This window comes from Capra hircus, chromosome 13 (assembly GCF_001704415.2).
Source record: "Capra hircus breed San Clemente chromosome 13, ASM170441v1, whole genome shotgun sequence".
Taxonomy (NCBI): Eukaryota; Metazoa; Chordata; class Mammalia; order Artiodactyla; family Bovidae; genus Capra; species Capra hircus.
Window position 1 is genome coordinate 41,843,118 of NC_030820.1, and position 14,894 is coordinate 41,858,011.

A 14,894-nucleotide genomic window follows, 5' to 3' on the forward strand; every position below is an offset into this window, starting at 1 on the left:
GCCCGGGCATCTCTGTGGGGTCTGTGGTCACAGCTCGCACTGCACTGCTCTTCGATTGGAGGACTTCCCACTGACCCCTCTGGCCGCCGGCCTCCCCGTTGCCACGTGAAACTAAGCAGTCAAGAAGTGGTCATCAGAATCCCAGGGCAGAAGGGTGTGGAGAAGACACCCCAGCTTCAGACAAGAAGCCACTGAGGCCAGTAGGGTTGGCAGATGACCAGACACTGCTGTTCAGACAGTGGGGAGCACAGAGGTCCAGGGTGACCTGGCCAGCTGGCCAGTTCTGTGGCTTAGGGACATTGTAACCTCCCAGAGGCCAGGGTGTCTTTTGCCAAATAGAAATAACCAGAAAAATAGCCACAGCCGCTATTTCCAGAGCTGCTGTGAGAATCCAGCCAGCCCACATATTTAAACTCATAGTAAACTAAAACAAAACCTAAAACCTCCAGGGAAGCCCAAAGCCTGAACAAGTACCCACAGTCAGAGATGTCACCCAGGCACCAGGATTCCCACATGCATAGACTGACCTGTCACGTGACACACATCCTCTCTGGATCTGTCCTTCGGCCCCATCCTCTGTGTCTCTCCTGGGCCCTCAGGTCCTGCCGACTCTGGGGTCCCTTCCCCAGACCCCATGCAGAGGGCCATCAAGGACAGAGTGGCAGTTCCAGCCCAGTGCTGAGGTTCCTGGAGACCCTACCTGGCCTCCCCATCCTGGATGGAGGGTTCTGGCCTCCCTGCAGGAGGGCACATGTGCGTCTGCCCACAGCCCTCAGTCCCAGACCCCGTCATGTGCAACACCTCCCTGGGGCTGCGGGTTCCACCTCTGCAGGAATGAGGACAGGTGTGCCCCCTTCCCTTTATTTTTTGGGAGGCGAAGCTACAGAGGAAAGACAGGAGCTCTGCAAACCTGGCCCAGCGAAGGGGAAAGGGAGGGGTGCTGGGGATCTGAGTGTGTGTGTGTGTGCATCTGGATGTGTGTTTTGGTGTGTTTGTGTATGTACGCATGCGTCTGTGTGTATCTGCATGTGTCTGCGTGTGTTTATGTGTCTCTAACCGTGCATATGTGTTCGTGTGTGTGTGCATGTATCTATGTGTGTTTGCATGTTCATGTGTCTGTGTCTGTATTTGTCTGCGTGTGTGTCTGTCTCTGTGTGTTCAGATGTGTGTTTGTGTGTGTAACTGTGTGCATGCGTTTGTGTGTGTTTGGATGTGTGTTTGTGTGTGTGCTTGTGTCTGTGTATATCTGTGTGTCTGTGTCTATGTGTGTGTTTGTGTGTCTGTGTATGTGTTTCTGTGTGCACATGTGTCTGTATGCATGGAGGGCAGCTGGGTGCTGTGTGGTCAGTGTATCACCTGCTCCCACCCTGGGGGCCCAGGAGGTCACTCCTTGCCATTGGGGTGAGCCCCTCCCCGTGTGCCTGTTTCTCCCCCAGACAAGACACAAACAGTCCAGCAGGAAGCTTCCTACGCAGGCACAGTGGACGCTCCGATTTGCAGTTTTATGTGTGTTTGATTAACCAAAACAGGAGGGACACCAGGGCTCAAGACCAGCCCACGACATCCTTATAGAGGTCACAGTCTAAGGAAAGAAGGGATTCAAGGCAGTGTCCTGGCCCCAGCACCAGTCCTGCCTCGTCTTAAAACCAGGTTGACGTCCTAGAATGAGGAGTGGACTCCACACCCCGCCGGTGTGCACCCAGCCCCATTCTCCAGTGGACACCCTGCTGTCTGCACCCCATCCCAGAGGTCCACTGGGCTGTGGGTTTAATATCCCTGGAACAGCCCAGAGCCCATCCTTGGGGTCTTTCTCTTCCTACGGGGGACGGCACTGGCAGGGCAGGCTTTCTGGGCCTGACCCCCGCATCAGTGATGGTGGGAGACCCCTGCTGACCCTCGTCCTCCCACCCGTCTCTCCCGGCAGAGTGACTACTCCAGCGACACAGAGAGTGAGGACAACTTCCTCGTGATGCCCCCGCGGGACCACCTGGGCCTCAGCGTCTTCTCCATGCTCTGCTGCTTCTGGCCCCTGGGCATCGCCGCCTTCTACCTGTCCCACGAGGTAAGGCCTCCCGCTGGCCACATGTACGCGGCCGGTGCGCCCAGGCTGGCGAGGATGGGGTGGGGGTGCTGCGGGGGGAACCTGGTCTCGGGGGCTCAGCCTCACCCCAGCAGACCCGGGCGCATGCTCAGAGGGCGGCCATGGGGAAAGCGGCACGTTGGGACCCGGGCCTCTGAGCAGACACTTGTGGGGCACCAGCAGGACAGACTCTGTGTTGGGAGAGTCCGTTGGGGGTGCTGGAACAGAGGTAAAGTGGGTTCTGTTTTCTTTGTGAAAGGCTCACACATAAAATAGAGTCCCATGACATGGCGCCTGTGCACACACCCCAAACAGCCTGTCTTGGCCAGTAACTGGGCCCTCTGTCCAGTGGCAAGGCTCTAAGAGAGTCAGTTCCTGGCCCTTTTTCATGGCCAACCTCCTCCTTGTGCCTTCATGGAGCCCAGGTTTCAAATACTTCCTCTGTGTTCCTGTCACTCAGAAATTACCTATGTTCCCCTTCTTATTAATCAAAGGAAGATGTGTACTTGTCAATTAAAGAGGGAGTTTCAGCCTCACCCGTTATCCCCACCAGATGGGGAAGAAGGCAGCCCCTTCTGTTGCTCCAGAGCCCACAGCGTCCTCAGGGCACCTGGGGTTCCCTCGCCAGTGTCCAGGACTCTGGGGCCGTCCAGCCAGGCCTTGGGCTGGGAACGTTCATTCCTCTTGCTTTGAGAAAGACCCTCGCCTCTCACTGCTTCTTGCTGTTGTCTGTTCTGATTCAGTGTGTTGGGTGAGAGTGCCTTTGTGTGCTCCTGTGTCCCCTGACCCCCCTTTCCTGATCCTACAAGGAGTGAGGAGGGAGAGGGGAATCCACTAGTGGGCCTTGAAGGCAGCTTCTCTTTGCAAGGAAACCGAGAGGCCCCAGAGGCCCTTCCAGGGGGTGTGGCGCAGCCGCTGCTCTGAGATCTTGGTGTCAGAGGATGTATGGGTGTGGGGAGGGGTGACGGAGCCGTCCTACTTGGCCAGAGTTGGGCCCAGTGGTTGTTCCACATCCAGCTTTGGCCTGGAGGGTCTGTCTGAGCATCTCTTTGGCGAGTTGGTTCTACACAAACCAGAGGCCCCTACTCTGGGGTGCACAAACCCAGGCTGTAGAACTAGACTCTGGGCCATCAGGGGCCTCGGGGTGGTGAGTGGAGCCAGGCTGGAAGCTCCTGGACCCAAGCAGTGGCCATGCGTGCTGCGTGCGCCCAGGATTGGGACGCACAGTGGGACCTGAACAAAGGAGTGTGGGCAGGTGGGGCCGCCAGAAGACCTCAGGCCTGGAGCCCACCGCTCCGTGTCAGTAGCACCCTGATCCTGTGTTCCTGCGATGCAAACAGGCAAGAGGGTTCCAATGAGGTGAAGGAAGGTCCAGGAGGGTGGAGCCAAGGGAAGCCGGGTGTGACGTCAGCGCCCCCTGTATCCAGTCCTGACACATCCAGAGTTGAAGGCGGGTGGCCCACCCCTAGCCTCCTGTCCTGACCTGCTGACTCACCCCATCCTCCGCAGAGGGTGCCCTCCACACTAGAGCTGTGTTTTAATTGCCAAATTGTAGAATATTTTTACTCTACAAGTGGACATTGGTGTCACCTGCCAGCAGGGGCTGCGTAAGCCCTGGGTAAGCAGAGGTGGGGCCCAGGACAGGTTGCCTACAGACCAGGTCGTTCCTGATCTCGGCTTCTCCCTGATCCTGGGGGAGGCCCGTCTCTGGAGCAGGGCAAGGGAGGCATAGCATCTCTGTCTGAAAGATGGTAAATACAACAAAAATCCAGCCACAATTGCAGAGACTGACATTAGATCCTCCTTCTCAGGTTGGGAATATCCCCTGGAGAAGGAAATGGCAAGCCACTCTAGTACTCTTGCCTGGAGAATCACATGGACGGAGGAGCCTAGTAGGCTGCAGTCCATGGGATCCCAAAGAGTCAGACACGACTGAGCGACTTCACTCTGACTTTCTCAGAGAGTAATGTCATCCTTCACACCTTAAGAACCTCCTAGACTTGGGCCTGGCCAGTCAGGATGTTTAATGCTTTCGATGGAAAGGATTCTGATCATTTATTAACAGCAAATGTGCTGTGCACATTCTCGGAGTGAAGAGCAAGTGTTCGGAGGCCTGAGGGATTGCCTTCACTCTCGGAATAAGAGGTCCCCGGCTCTCAGCCCCTCTTCTCTTTGTGCTGTGAGCGTGGGTTGCCCCTCGAGGAACATGGGTCCATGGGAGCTTGTGGCTGAGACTCAGGCACTGCAGGCCCGGGAGGCAGGCAGCCCCAGGCACCCAGCACTCCAGCCCAGCCCTGAGGCCCCCGGGCCTTCTGTCCCTCCCTCTAAAGCCCGACTGCAGACACTGGAAATGGGAATTGTCAACACACCCTGAGTCCCCAGGTGAAGGGACAGCTGGACGGAGACGTGGGGTCTTTTCTCCAACAGATTTTATGATTCGAAAAAGGCCTTAAGTAGCAGTGACAGCAGTCAGAGTATCAGTGAGGTGGGCAGCGTCTGCACCTTGCCGGGTCCTGATCCAGGTTAAACACCCTACACCTGCCTTCTCGGGCAGTCCTGGCCAACAGAGTCGACAGCCTCAGCGGGGTTAGAAAGTCGTGTTGTCTGGCCCCACCAACCTGCTCCATCAGAGCCACCAGGGTGGGGCGTGGAGCCTGCAGTTGAACAAGCCTTCCCTCCCTCCTGATGCTGCTATAGTCTGAGCTGTTGCACACACATGTTCTCTCAGGAAGTCTGTGACAGGGCACTGCCCTCACATCACTTGGTGGCTATGGGATCAGGGAGGGCGATGACATCCCAAGGCCAGACATGGCTGGCAGTGGGCCTGGCCTGGAGCCACCCCCAAAGAGACAGCGAGTTGGAACTGACAGTGTGGAGGACTCAGCATGGAGGCCCAAGTGTAGTATCTGTCCACAACTTCATTTACTCCAATGCTAATCATTTGATCCCAGCCCCCAGTGTAGGCATGATTTATACACCAAAGAGAGAGAGTGCTGTGTGTAGTTTTGGTGAGTCCACCAAGGAACCGATGCTCTGAGTGATGTTGAGAGTGGGGAGGAACCCAAATTTGCTGAGCGACGCTAGGACCTAGTTGATGTGCTCACTTCATCTTATTTAATCTTTGCAATGAGTCTGAAAGCTGGGAATTTATTATCCCCATTTTATAGATGAAAAAACTGAAGTTTCAAGGGATTAAATAATTTCTTGAAATCAGAGATGCAGCAAGTATGGTACCTGATGCATATATCAATGTTTCTAACCCTCAAAATCAAATTTCCTGCAATATAACTTTTTAAGACTTTTTTTATTTTATTTTTTGGCCACGAGACATGCGGGTTACCCAGCCAGGGATGAAACCCACACCCCTGAAGTAGAAACACAGAGTCTTAACCACTGGACCACCAGGGAAGCCCCCTCCTTCCCCTCCTGCAATATAACTTTGACTTTTATCTGCAAACAAAAAATAGAAGCACAGTTCTCATGTCTAAATCCACTGTCCCCACTTGCTTAGAGTGTGTTACAGTGAGGAAAAGAACCCTTCTAGAAGGGACTGGGCGTTTACCTAGGTGCCTTCACCTGCGTGGCAGGTTTGAGCTTGAGACTGGAGCTGGAAGACGCTTCCGTCCCCCCACCACCCCGAGGCCCTGAGCCTGGAGCCAAGGAAAGCCTGAGGGCTCCGTACGCTGTGTCTGCTTCAGGCATTGTCTACCTTTGAGCATCTATCATGTCCTGATTTCATTTCATTTCGCAAAATGTTTCTTTCCTTTATTAACTGCACTATTATAACAATAATTGAATAAGAAAAGGGAATTAAGAGCCAGATTATGAATTTTATGAATAGCATCAGTGCTTAAAAGTATTATTTAATATTTCATAAAGAATCTGTAGCTGTCTTCTGCAGAAGGCTTGTTGCGTCAGCAGAAGCAGAAATCTGTATTTCTCTCTTCCCTTAATTACTTATACAGATAATGTGTTCCTTTTACAACAGGGATATTTTTAATTAGCAAACTGAAGGCTTGATTGAGGAACTTAGATTATCTGTCACCTGAGTTCCCATTCCTTCCGACACCAAGGCGAGTGGTCAAGTGCACTGGGACTTACAGACCAAAGCCCATCAGAGCCTCATTCAGACTCAGAGAAGTGGCACCACCGAGTGAATAATGGGTGGAAAGCCCCAGGCCCGGCCCTTCAAGGGGCTTGCATGTGTGTCTGATGCAAACACCTGCATACCCATTTTCTGTTTGGCCGTTTCCTAAAGATGAACCACGTGGCTTACAAACGTGGTGTCTCCTGAGTGTGTCCAGACACAACCAGGAGGAGCTGCCGTGACAAAGATCAAGTCGAGCCACCAAATACTCTGGGCACACACCCTGCTCAGGTCTGTGGGAGCCAACACGGGCCCCCCACCTCGGGCCCCCAGGAGGCAGTGCTGTCCTCTGAGCTGCCCACCAAGGAGAGGCTTCCATCAGCCATAGACTGAGGGCTCCCCACTGGAGGAAGCCACAAAGACAGAGGTGATGTGAGGGCCCCCGGAGGGCAAATCAGAGCCCAAGAGCCCTGATTGCACACTGTAGTCGGTCTGTTAACGGGGTTTTAGACCAAAGGATAAGGATGGGAAATAAAACAGGTGTCAGAGGGCACCACCCGGAAGCAAAATGCTCTGGAATAGTCAACTCAGAGCAGAAAATCCTTCCACAAGAAAGCGAGCAGATGTGTCAGGCACTGTGGGGCCTCCTTGGGTTTCTGCTTTGCACCCTGGGGGTTGCTGGAGACAGATGGAGGGAGACAGGCCTTTCACCTCCCTCCACCCCCGCGTCAGCTGGGAGCTTGGTTCCAGCAGAGTCTTGACTGGCAGATGCCGCGGGCGTTTTGAGGAGCCGTCACCTGTCCATCTCTAGCCATTCATCTCACCCGAGGGACCGGCATTTCCATGCTCTCCCAGCTAAACCCTGTCACAAACAAGGACAGGTTTTTGAAATGCTCTTGTTTGTTCAAAGCTGTGTGCTTGGAACAGGTGCATTACGTAAAACTGGACCCTTGTGTCCTGCCTGCACTGAGTGCTGTGGTTTATAATCATCCACAGGTCTGGAGGTAATGTTTTATGTATGTTACCATGTCCCTTTTTTTGTCCTCAAGTTCGTTATTCCCAAATGCCTTCTGATTTATAGGAAGTTGAGTACCGCTGATGACTACGTTGGTAAATTCTAGCAGATTCAGAATTAGCACAAGACCCGATTTCATATATGAGAGTCCCAGGTCCTCTAATAGAGCTGCCATCTGGTTCAGCAAGGCAACAAACCACTGGTAACTAAATACTAAAGCCATGACCCTCGAGAGTCACAGAGAAGGACCTGGCAAGACCCCTTTCCAGTCTCAGCTGGTGTGGAGAAGCAGGAGTGACCAGACCACCCGGGAAGGAAGATGCTACCAAGGGGCAGAAGGGATGGGAAGGATTTGGACAGACCCAACCTCTTCCCCTCAACCACCAAGGTTATGGTCAAGGAACTACTGGGGCTGCAAGAGTCCCACAGGCCCAGGAATGGTGTTGACTTTGCAGAAGTGGAGTGAAAACATGACTAGAAAGATAACGTAATATATCAGACAGATATATTGTAACCTGTATCTCCTCCTCCACCCCATCCATCCCTCCACCCCTCCCCCTCCCCCTTTCTCTCTCTTCCTCTCTCCCTCCCTCTCTTTCTCCCTCCTTCCCCAGCTCTCCTCCGTCGCTATCTCCATCTCTGTATGTATATTTAATATGCCGATTGTAGCTTCCGAGAGCTGTTTTGCAACTTCTGGATCTAAACAATTCTTTATAAATATTAATGATCTGGTGCAGCCAAGACAAACCAGATTTCTGATCTATTTTTCTTCCTCCGGGATGCATGCTGGAGTTGAGTCACTGATCTCAGCTTGTTTTGGTGGATAAATGAACAAACGCATCATGTCTGTTCCGTTCCCTGGAGTGGGTTAGATGATTTTTTTTTTCAGTTATAGGATATGTATTGTCTCAGTAATTAGTGTCCTGATTTTGTGCTTATTTGTTCAGAGCAGAGAACCCCGTGTGTTGATTGTCCAAGGGCAGAGCGCATGCAGTGCCCGGCAACCTGGGAAATGAAGTGCACAGTGGGTGTCACATTCTTCCCTCTGGCCTCGTGCTCACCTCCGATTGCATTGCCGAATGTGTGATCTTTTTGCTCTGGGACTCTGGGATGGTGTGTCGAAAGCTCTGAGGACATAGCCTCTAAAAGGGCTGGTCTTTTCTTTCACCTCTTTTCTGAGGTTGAGGCTCTGCATGGGTCCTGTGACAGCTTGAGAAATAAACAAACCAAACAGCTGTAGTCTCAGGAGCTCTCGCCTCTGTGCAGTGGCCCGTGACCTCCGTGGCCCAGCTTGTGAAGGCTGAGTCCAGCCTGGCCATATTCAGCCAAGAGGGCTCTGGTCTGTGACAGACACCAGTCTCAGCACAGGCATCTCTGGGCCCGGCCACAGGGGCGGCTAGGCCACTGGGCCATCTCACTGTCCATAGCATGAACGGGCTGGACAGTACCTCCTGTGTCTGGACTCACAATACAGTGACGTCAGCAGGACATAGAAATCTTCGGGCCGTTGTGATGACTCACTGCTCAGTGAAGGCTGCCGAGTGGACTCTAGTGGGAATCAGGGCCATTGTTGGTACATCTCTGACACTGTGATGTTGGCATCAGTAGAATTTAGCCTTTTGCACTGAGAGACCCCTCACTGGGCTGCCTCACCCAGGAGGCCAGCTGTACGTGGACGTTAATGGTCCTGATGACGTTACATGGGTACCTTGGACATAGGAACTGGTGCAGCGAGAGGACGGGACCTCGGCCCCTGACTCAGGGTGGGAGTTGGGGTGCTGCTCTCAGCAGGGCTCCTCTTTTCTTGCTTCCTTGATGAGCTTTGGCATTTTCTGGTGCTTGAGAGTTGCATGAATCCCAGACACAGAGCTTTAGAGGATGCTGAATTTAGAGCTGGAAAATTACCTTGAGCACAGCACGTACTGTGACCTGCAGAGCATGTATGGAGCACTCCTCGTTCTTATTTTTCCTTCTCTCCTTTTAGACGGAGGATTCTTCATCCTTAACCTTTAATTTTATTTAAATTACAAATAAATAGGAAGAGTCCTTGAAACAAAACTGCAGCCTGTGTTTACATGAGTCTAAGCTTTTTGCCTCACAGTCACGTCCATGCACATACAAGGGCAGGGTTGAAGGAGCCCTGTGTGCCCAGCCCAAGCTGGTCGGGGAGAGCCGTGGGGCCAGCTGCCTTAAAAGTAAAGAAAAGATAAAGAAGCAGTGAGTTCTTAGGTGACATGATGCAGATGGCTTAGGGGGTGCAAGATGCAGCAAGACGCGTAGGTGGAGAGTGTCCTTTAGAACTGGCCCTGCACTGGGGGCAGAGAAATGCAGGTGGTGAATGTGGCCCTGGGCCCCTGCCATCCCCCCTCTGGCACGGCTGGGATTCTCCAGGAAGCTCCACAGTCTGGGGCCACTTTGGCCCATCTCAGTCCCAGGTGGATAGTATCAAAGCCCCAGCAACTGCCCTCTCCATCCAAACTGAGTGAGGTGTTGAAAGCCAGCCTGAACTCCAAAGCTTCCCCACTATCCACATTCTGCCCTCACCCCACCCCCTCCTGCCACTCCCTCCAAGACCTCCGCCCCATCCCAGACCTGCACTGCCCACCACCACCAGACCGGGTCTCTGGTGGTCCCCTTTTGGTCACTAAGAGCCTCAGAAGCTTCTAGGATAGGTTTACGGGCGCACAGAGTACTGAGAACAGAGACTTCCCTGGTGGTCCAGTGGCTAAAACTCTGCACTCCCAATGCAGGGAACCCGGGTTCCATCCCTGGTTCGATCCCACACGACACAGCTAAGACCCAGTGCAGCAAAACAAATAAAAATAAATAGATAAATATTTTTAAAAGGAAGAAAGTACTGAGAACAGACTGGTAGTACTTTGTGGTCATCCCAGGAATCTAAGCACAGTGAAGTCGTGTTAAGTCCATCCTGAGACCCTGCCCCTGGAGCTCAGTTCTAAAATCAGTCTCTGTCTTCCTGAGATGACTGCATCATCTTGCCTGGCCCTTAGAGGTGTATGAAGTAACTTCCATTCCTCTGAAAATGACAGGCAGCCTTTCAGAACCACAGTGGAGCTTGTAAGTGACGACTGTTCGTCCAGCGCCCTCCGTGTCCATGTAAGTCTTCCTGGGCCTCACCCGTCGGGGGCTCTGGGAGTGCATTTGTGCCCGTCACGTCACACAGGGAGGGCGTGCTGATCCAACTCAGAGAATACCCCTGATTGCTCTGGCCCCTAAGCTGGTTTTCAGATAACTGGCAGGTGTCTCACGAGACTGCTTACTGTGAAATTCAGTTTATTATGCACGAATTCAGATCAGGAGGGGGTGCCAGAATTCGGCTGACCCGCTGGAGTCCGAAGGAGGCTGGAGCCCTGAGGGCGACAGGTCCCCTCAGGGTGCGTGGCCTCTCTTCCCAAAGGTGTCCTAGGGCTTCCCCGGGGAGGTGGGTGCCCTGGGTGCAGGGAAGCGCCATTCGCAGCCTGGCCTCCTGGAGGCACGTGTGTTCGTCTGCGGCAGCAGGTGCAGAAGCTGGCAGCTTGGTTCCATGGTTCGAGGACTGTCTCTGCCCCGGGTTGGCTCCCATCACCAGTCCAAGAGGAGAGTTTGGAGAGGAGAGGAGAGGCCTGGACCTGGAGGTGCTCAGGGCGTTCTGGATGCCAGCGGAGAGTGTTTTCTTTCCTCTGCGGACGGATGTGGCACTGGCCCATACTCAAGGTTGCAAACAGCACACAGATGCCTGGGCCTCCCCGTCCATCTCCTGCCCACTGTATTCACTGGGCTCTGACTCCTCACACCCTCCAGGTACCAGCCTCATCCTCACCTCTCCTCCCTCAGCCCTTTCACCCAACTCCTGATCTCATGGCCCCTTTTCTGAGGCCTTCGCTGTCCCAGCTCAGGACCCTATTTCCAGTGCCTCTCCTCCCAGTGCCCCGTGCGCAGATGGGCCCAGGCTGGTCCCCAGCTCACAGGCCTCAGTGACTCTGCAGCCCACAGAACAGCCAGTGCCCCCCAGCTGGAGCCCAGAGCCCCTTGGGCCCAGGCTCAGGTGTCTGACCCCAGGACCCCACAACCCACCCCCACAGCATCACCAGACCCCAGCACCTCCCAGGAGGCCCCAGCACCTCCCAAGAGGCCTCTCTTGGCCCGGAGGACCCCTCAGTGTTCACAGCTCTGTGCAGGCCCGCTGTGACCCCAATACGCAAGGGGGACCATCAAGGAAACGTGCTGGGCATTTCTGGCTGTTTTGCTCTGTGGCTCCCACCTCATTGGTGTGGGGACCGGCTCTGAATGCAGGATTCTCAGGGAATCAGGCCAGACCCACACTTCGTCAGCATCCGGAGAAATACAGTCCAGGAGGAGAGGACTCAGGAGTTCTGGGCTATAACCAGATGTACCCATGGGTCCCCCTGCTTTGTCCGAGTCTGTCATATCTGTGCTGACAGCTGCAAGGCCGCTTGATTTCAGTAACAAGGAAATACTGCCCCGTGGATATTACTCTGTTTATCATCAAGCTGATAAGCACCTGATTGTTTAAATGCAGACAAATTCCACTTGCCTCCATTCTTGGCATAAGAACCTTTCATGAGAAAGGCCAGTTCTTTCTGAAATTTCCCTGTTATATCATCACCCTGAGACCAGGGAGACCCGGAGTGACTGGGTTCATTTCCCTAGACAGCAACCCTTCCCCAGCAGACAGGAGCTGTCTGGCTCCAGCCAAGAGACTGGGGAGGGCTGCCTTTACTCAGGAGAGAGGACTTAGCTATTTGTTGTCAGGACAGGATCGGGCATGCCCTAAACACCCCAGCCATCTAATCGGGAATACTTCGGAGCCCACCTGCTGCCCTTGTCTCCCAGCAGAGAAATGGGACATCCCAGGCACAACGCGGGTGCCCGACAAACCATAAAACTGAAGAACAGCCTGGGCGGCAGGACGTAAAAGTGCTCTTGGCACAACCTTTATGAACCTGCAAGATGATTAACTTTATTTCCCAGGATCTTAACAGAATTCAAAAGCCAGGGGAAGGCTTCAAGCAGAACTGGGCTTAGCTATATTTCTAAATTTATCTAAACTCAGAGCTCTTCCCTCCTAGCTCCCAGGATAGAATTATAATGATAGTCTGTCGTCAGAAATTGTGGCGGAAGGGTTTCAGCTCACGATGGGCTGTGGATGGATGGGGGGCTGCCTCGCTGTCCAGTCAGCTGCATCTCCAGGGTGTGGTATTTGGTCTGTGGCCTAAACAGGAGTCTAGTAAACACACTCCAGGTGTCTGCCTGGTTGGTGTGAAGACAGAAACAGGAGCAGGTCCAGGAACAAGGGGCCTGAATGAGAGAGCTCGTCCCCGAGTCGCCCGCTCTCCTTAGCTGAAATGAGTTCCTGAGCTGAGAGGTTGCCCTGATGGGGACAGTGAGTCCACTGAGATCTTGGGGAACAGCTGGGAAACGGGATGAGTGGGGGCCACTGGCCTTCAGGAAATAGTCAGTCTTCCTCATTCTTTCTTGGAGGCAGCTCGTGAACAGATAAGACAGACACACAGTTAAAGTCCCCGCTGACAAGCTGTTGTCAAAGAGGAGTCCTGCTTACCCATTAAATGCTCGCAATAGAGTTATTTATTACAGGCAGATGAGTGTAGCCCAACAGGTGTGTCAGGGAAAGAAATGAACAGAAGGTAATGATACCTTAGGAGAAAAGTCCTAGAAAGCATGGATGCTCAGACATTTCCACTGCAGCAGTACTGCCCCCAACGACTTCTTCTGTCCCATAGAAGTCAGTGGCTTATTTTTTGAAGGAGTTCTTTCAGTGGCCTCTTTATCGAATTCTTAATGACATTAGTGCCTTAAGTAGGTGAGGCTGCGTCCTTGTGATATTTTAACATCCGTTTAGTCAGCCCCCCTGGCTTTGTCCATCGTGCTTCCCCACAGTCACGTGACACTCCTTTAAACACCGACACCCTAACACCGAGGGATGTAGCCGGGGGGACACTCCCATGGAGGCCGAACACCGGGAACGCCCTGAGCCCGCTTGTCCTGTTCACGGACCCGCAGATCGGGGTCCTCTGCTCCAGGGCCTCCCCTCATAGGTGGCTTTGCTGGGGACACAGGATGCTGTCATCCCCACACACCGTCCCTGAGGTAGCACCCACTTTCATCCCCACCACCTCCTCTCCCCGGAGTCCTGGACATCCTCTTTCAGCTCAGGAAGTGTGGGCAGCCGGGTGGTCTTCCCCTCCCCACCCTCCTCCTCTAGCGGTGGGGTGCGCATGTATGCATACACGCTATATCACTTCAGTTGTGTCTGACTCTTTGTGACCCCATGGACTGTAGCCCTCCAGACTCCTCTGTCCGTGGGATTTTTCAAGCAGGAATACTCGAGTGGGTTGCCGTGCCCTCCTCCAGGGGATCTTCCCAACCCAGGAATCAAACCCATGTCCCTGTCATCTCTGCATTGAATGGCGAGTTCTTTACCAGGAGTGTCACCTGGTGGGGGCAGGGGTTGGGGGCTGGCGAGTCCTAGATCCCACCAGGGCAGGCAGACAGGCCAGCAGGGTCATCCACGGGCTTGTGGGAAATGAGTTCATTGTGATGTTCACCAACTTCCAACTGAAAGTTAGCATTTCTCCCCATTGTGAAAATGGCCCCTAGCCCCAGGGGAGCCAGAGGGATGGTCCTGGTGGAGCCCTGAAGGGGCTCCCAAAGGGGCCAGAAAGATGGTCCTGCAGCATGGCTGAGGGTCAGAACTGGGACGACAGTACCAAGGGCTCAGCCTCAATGTCCTTTTCTTGCCAGGGTCACTTTTGGTCCACATAGTATGCTCCTTCCAGCCTGTTATTCTGCCAGCCCACAAAGCCCTGAGGAGAGAAAGACATCATCCCATTATCTTCATATTTCGCTCTCATCTTTGAAGCTGGCGAAAGATGCTCTGTATGAAAATGTCCCTTCCCGCCGTGCGTAATGCTAATGTCTTCCACATAATAAAGCTAATGGAATATGTTACACGCTGGAAATAGCTGCAGTGACCTTTCTTCTTTGTGGAAGACGCTCTTACTTCTTTCCCTCTCGCTCCTTCCCCTCCTCGTTTGCTTCCACCCCGCACCACCCCCCTACCCTGCTTTTGCATGTCAGCTTTCAGGAGCATCTTCCAGAAACAGCAAAGAGAGTCATCAAATGGCAGGAGGGAAGCACTCCTTTCCTCCAGTTACGGCCTGTGCAAAGTCCCAGATTCTTCCAGGAGGAGGAGCAGACCTTGGGGGCTTAGTTGGAGGTGCAGGTCACACCTGAGCCCTGGGACCCCTGTTGGAAGCCCCTGTAACTTAGAACTGCCAGAGGGTCTAGAGGGAGGTGGTGGTCTTGGGTTTATCACTTTTTCCAGCTTTATTGAGCTATAACTGACAAATAAAAAAATTTAAGGTGTATAATATATCACTTACACTGCAAAAGTGGAAAAGTGTGTGTTTAGAGCAGACATCTGAATTGTTGGAACCTTTAGCTGAATGTGACCATTCCTGGTGGCTGGGAAGGACCTGGACTGGCCGGGCCTCTCTGAGCCAGCACCCCAGGCCCCCCAGGGTCCACGGTCCCTTGTCAGGGTTCAGGCTGTCCTCTCAGTGCAGCTGCCGTTAAGTGAACGGAAGGTGGCAGGTCCCTACATGCACGCCATTCATTGGTGTCCTTTCCTCCTCAGCTTCTAGGAGGTGATGAGAAAAGCAAGACAGAGG

At 53.5% G+C, this 14,894-nt stretch overlaps 1 protein-coding gene across 2 annotated transcripts in view; it reads left to right on the plus strand.

The window, feature by feature from the left end:
• The window catches only part of SYNDIG1 (synapse differentiation inducing 1), a 109,315-nt gene that overhangs the window by 74,692 nt on the left and 19,729 nt on the right, over positions 1–14,894 (plus strand). For both annotated transcript variants that reach the window (XM_018057281.1, XM_013968621.2), the window contains exon 3: positions 1,925–2,062. In XM_018057281.1, the coding sequence (XP_017912770.1) occupies positions 1,925–2,062 (138 nt within the window). The remainder of the gene's footprint in view (positions 1–1,924; positions 2,063–14,894) is intronic.